General features: G+C 42.9%; 1 protein-coding gene across 1 annotated transcript; it reads right to left on the bottom strand.

Moving 5' to 3' along the window:
- LOC136547535 (protein RETARDED ROOT GROWTH, mitochondrial-like) lies at nucleotides 1-4,201 on the bottom strand. Its single transcript, XM_066539484.1, has 7 exons — nucleotides 3,672-4,201; nucleotides 3,451-3,562; nucleotides 2,651-2,813; nucleotides 1,978-2,126; nucleotides 1,746-1,897; nucleotides 398-512; nucleotides 1-291 (listed from the first exon to the last, which is right to left on the bottom strand). The coding sequence occupies exons 1-7, from the start codon at nucleotides 4,100-4,102 to the stop codon at nucleotides 163-165; spliced, it is 1,251 nt and encodes a 416-aa protein (XP_066395581.1). The 5' UTR covers nucleotides 4,103-4,201; the 3' UTR covers nucleotides 1-162.
- Nucleotides 4,202-5,184: the final 983 nt, after the last annotated feature.

The following is a 5,184-nucleotide window of genomic DNA, read 5'->3' as shown; positions in this document are numbered from 1 at the left end:
TTACCAAATCAAGTCAGAGGAGAACAATTAAATTATATGATCGTTTACCAATTCGAGTCGGATCCAGTCTCTCTAGTATGTATGTTTCTTTACAAACTGAGGCAGGGTAACACAAAATCCACGGTCAAGACATGCATCTCGTGTTCAGGAAGGAACAAAGCCCTACATCTGCTCCTGTATTATGTTATAAACAGATATCAAGATCTCAACACTGATCAGGATGATGATAAGCCATTCCAGAAAATCCGACTTCCTGTTCTGAAGGATCTCCTGAAGAAACCTGATGTTGTGCTGCAGATTTCAAAACAAACACACATCAAAACATAGAGAAACAGACAGCTATAAAACACTCCTAATCAAAGATTCGTAGCCACTGAATGTTTTGCATCTGTCTTACCTCAACAAATTTCAACTTAAAATCAAGGTTTCCAAATCTCTGAGTTAGCTCGTATTCATCTCGAAGGTATTCCCAGATTTGAGCATAGTTTGCATTCTTCCATGCTATGTCTGACCTGGAATCCACAAAGTAAACGTGTGGTCTAATAGTATAAACATACAAGTACAATTCAGTGTCAAAGAATGCAACAACTATGCCAGGTAACACTAAAACAAGGAGAAAAGTGCCAAAAGAAATAACACTGACAAATTAAATTACAAGAAAAAGATTAGTCAAATTCAGATCTCAGAGAAAAACTAAATTAATAGTCTTTTTTAACTCGCAAAAAGCCAGGCCAAATGAAACACTTTTTTGTGTCCAGCAGTATTACAAGGCAACTAATCTCAGAGGAACTACACAAATACCATCTGAAATTCATGCAATGTTTAATTAGTAATTTGGGCTCATTTTTTTACAACAATTATGCAAGATCGGTCTTTTTCCATCTACTTTACAAACCTGTACAGAATCTGATGAAACTAAAGGTAAACTAGAAATAAAGCAAAAGCTTGTCTCTGATATGATTTGTAAGTCAATATGGAACAGGGAAATAGTAGATTGATTGAGAGTACAGGGAGGTGCAATATATAGGCAAGGATCAAGTAGGGTTTATAGAATACACCCAATCAACGGAGATCCTTGCCCAATCTCTAATCATCTACCATAAGTCCCTAGAGGCAGCCCGGCCACACCAGGCGTGGGGGTGCCAAGGCCCATGTGGTCAGCCCATAGGCGCCTATTCTAACACGCCCCCGCAGTCGGACCGTCAGCCACTCTGCACGTTCAGACTGGACCTGAACTCCGTGAATACCGAAGAAGGAAGCCCTTTAGTGAAGATGTCTCGCATATTGTGAAGAGGTTGGAACATGTAGGACACGAAAATCACCAACTACAACTTGCTCCCGGACGAAGTGAAGATCGATCTCAATGTGTTTAGTGCGCTGATGTTGAACTGGGTTGGAGGTCATGTAGACGGCACTGACGTTGTCCTAGAGGCAGCCCAGCCACACCAGGCGTGGGTGCCAAGGCCCATGTGGTCAGCCCATAGGCGCCTATTCTAACATGATTGAACTAAGCAGCAGCTTCATGGACACCAGTATACATTTCTGACTACAGGATGACGTATGCAACATCCACTTCTAGGGCAGGAGAATGTACGTGCAACGATCAAATTCAAAGAACAATAGCACAACCAAACGTTTGAAAAGGCCAAGAAAGGACATTAGCCTTTATTTTGGGGGTACAGACCATGGAATACTCAGATATTACATTTAGGAAAATTGAACTGCTCAGCATGAAGCTATGATACCTCTCAAAGAGTCCAAGCTTAAGAATAACATCAGCCAAGTTAGAGTTAGCCTTCCCTACAAGCTGGAAAAGCTTCTTCCTCTCCATAGTGAAGGTACCAGTTTTTTCCATTCCACGATTGATATCTGTGAACTCAGCTACCATTCCATCCACCTAACAACGAAGATAATTAAATAAATTAGTATATTCCTTAATGTATCATAAAAACATCTTTGCTACTAACTTGTACATACTTGACGGATATAGTAGTCAAGAGCAATACTCTGACCCAGGACACTTCCAATTGTACGGATCCCATCAATACTCAGATCCCTAAGCACAATATAGTCAAGACCACCTTGCATCCACGTCTCTAGGGTAGGCTTCTCAACAACAGCATAATCTGCAATTGGAAGATTTTAAGGTTGTGTCCACGGCAATGCTAACGATTAGACGACACGACAGCACCCACATGATAAATGCAAAGAAGCAGCAACCAAAAAAGTCATGATGATTGGTTTAAGTTGCTAGGAAAATATTTGCTCAAGCAAATGTAGTGTGCTATTTGCAAAATCACAAAATGGGATTGCAGGCCTGAACAAGTCAAGAACAGTTCTCATCACAAAACTAAAAAGTTCCCATAAAATTTGGGCACCATCATCTATAGACTGCAAACCATAAAATACAAATATCATGGGATATTTTTGTTTGTGGTCATTGATTAAAGGACTCTATAGATGTGAAATAGAGTTTAACTTTCTATAGATGTCTCTCATACCATGTGATATATTTTACTTGTAACGGTATCAATCGATTCAACTAATTTAGGATAGTACTAATGAGATTCAAATATTTAAAGCGTTCGAAGCAGATAAAAAGAATGAAAAACTCTACTCCCTTAGGAAAAGTGTGTGTTCTTGGGCTTACCATCCTTTCTCATCTCTGGAAGTAAACCCGATGCATGCTTCTCAACAATTTTCAAGTATCCATCTGCTTCATGATCCGAAACGTTGAACAGCACAATGGACCCATATTGGAAAACGACCATGTAGTGGCAATGGCTCTCATCTATGACGCCAGACTTAAAACCCTGTGAGACAATTATAATAAGTCTACCCAGTCTCTGACATGTCCTTAACAAATCATCTCAGAAAATAAAGACAGCCCTTTTCAAATGAATATCATCGTGTAATGACAAATGGTGATGCTATAATCAGCTTGCAACCGTTTTCATGGTATAGTAAAATACAAGACATTGAGCTCTCAAGGAGCTTAATATGAACATATTTATACAAAGGCAATCATCATATATGCTACCAACATGCCGTGCCAGGAATCAATAAAAGCTATATTCAAATTTACAATTGTAGGAGCGTAAGAAAATCAAGAATGAAGCTTTTAGATAGCTCTGCTACAAGGCTGCACACAAGGGTTAGGGGCACTAAGACTGCAGGAACAGTTTGATGCAGCGGCCTACTGAGGTGTTCACATTGAACATTGACAACAAAGGCATGTAAAAAACAAAGCGCAGTACCTTCCTTTGGATCTTACATTATGAAAAAAAAGGTCCCAGAGAATAGATTCACCGAGCAGAGCGCGATAAAAGATTTTATCATCTCAACAAAGTGAAAGTAGCTTGCAATTGATCACTTACCAATTCCATGGTGATGAGAAAACGTGTCAGAATCTAGATTAGGCGTGTCATTAGGAAAGCAGGGAGTATCTACCTCGGGGTCTCCCTTGACATCGTAGTATCTAAGGACAACGTAGTTGGTCGCACGCGATGTGGGTGGGATGACATTGAAGGAATTCTGGGACTGGAGGCTCCGCAGGTCGATGCTGCGGGAGGGGGAGGCCCCACCAACCATATCAGTTAGTTCATCACCAAACCAAGAAAGCAGAGTAGCAGAGGAGGGCAAAGGAGTTCTAACGCTCAACGAGCCGGTACCTGGTGCATAGGAAGAATGCCTTGACGGGGACGACCCGTGACTGGTTCTCCTGAGCCACCTCGAGGAGGTGCTCATGGTAGTAGGACTCGTCTTCGGAGGCGAGCTCCTCTGGCGGCGGCGGAGGCAAGGGCGCGGGCGGGAGCGGGGGTCCCTGGTCCTTTGAGTTGAGGTGGTCCCTCCCTGGAACGGGGGCGGGGGCCGGGGAGACGGAGGCGAAGGGGCGGTGGAAGAGGAGGCAGGACGGGGCGCCATAGGGATGGGGAGCCGGTAGACGGCGCGTTCGGAAGAGGAAGGAAGATGGGAGGCGCGGAGGAGGAGGAGGAGGCGGCGGGGAGCGAAGGGCTAGGGTTTGGAAGGCTCTCCCTGCGGCGCGGGAGCGGCAGAGTAGGAGGGGCCTGAGGAGGCTTTGGAGCCTTGACGACACCTCCATGGACTGAGAAGCTCTCTCACTCAGGTCTTGGACATTGCAAGAAAATGGAGATGTGATGTATGGAGGACGCCGACGCGAGCGCGAGCGGAGGGCGGAGGGGGAGCGGAGAAGACAGGGTCGGTCTCGGGGCTGGGCTGGGCCATGTTCTTTCTTGAAGCTCACGTCCAACTTCATGGACTGGGCTCCCGCCAAGGCCTATTTCCTATGGAAAAAGGCCTACTTTTCCTTTCTCAACTTTTGTGAAAATCCGTTTTTTTTTCCCTAAACTTTAAAACCGGACAAATTATCTCCCTCAATACGTGATTTACTATGATTTTTCAAAGATGAGAGAGGTGATTTGCCCAATTTTAAAGTTTAGGAAGAAAAGACGGACTTTCGTAAAAGTTAAGAGAGGAAAAGTAGACTTTTTCTATTTCCAATTAGGACGGTGTGTTTTGTCAATTCCTTTTTCCACGCCGTGTGAGGCAACCATGGTAAGCAATCATCAAACTATGACTGAAAATTGCAATTGAATTCGGTGTTCCTTTCTTGGATGTTGTCTAAGACTCCTTGATAGAAAAAAAAATATATTCCTTTTCCCACGGCTCCATCCAATCCAATCAGTTCAGAAGAAGACTCTTGACACAAAAATACAGCAACTGTGATCAACACATAGTAAGCTCGAAGATCTGAAACAGGAACAGGAGCCTTGCAGATCCGCTTAGCTTCAACACCTGGGCTCAAAAGATCCTGAAAGACCCAAGAACGTGTCAGCCAATTTGACCTGCAATTGATAAGGAGAGAAAAAATAGTCAGTAACACAAGGTGGAACATGCCGGTATTTCTCCAGACAGTTCCAAATGTATGGCTCAAAGAGCCAAATAACATATGGCCATCGAACTAGGAAGTCGATATCCGAAAATTGTTAAATTAATGCCTTTAATAATTAATATGAATCGATTGATTAGACATAGCCATTGTAAGTGAGATCTTGGATTATCATGATTATTATAATTGAGAATTAACCAAGACAAAAATAAGTACAACGTGCTTAAACATAAGTCTGAAAAGGTTCCATGACACGTTTCCTTGTTCATAATCAA

This window comes from Miscanthus floridulus, chromosome 3 (genome assembly GCF_019320115.1).
Source record: "Miscanthus floridulus cultivar M001 chromosome 3, ASM1932011v1, whole genome shotgun sequence".
In the NCBI taxonomy this organism is placed as follows: domain Eukaryota; kingdom Viridiplantae; phylum Streptophyta; class Magnoliopsida; order Poales; family Poaceae; genus Miscanthus; species Miscanthus floridulus.
Note: the sequence above shows the minus strand (reverse complement) of the source record. Positions and strands in the feature narration are given on the sequence as shown.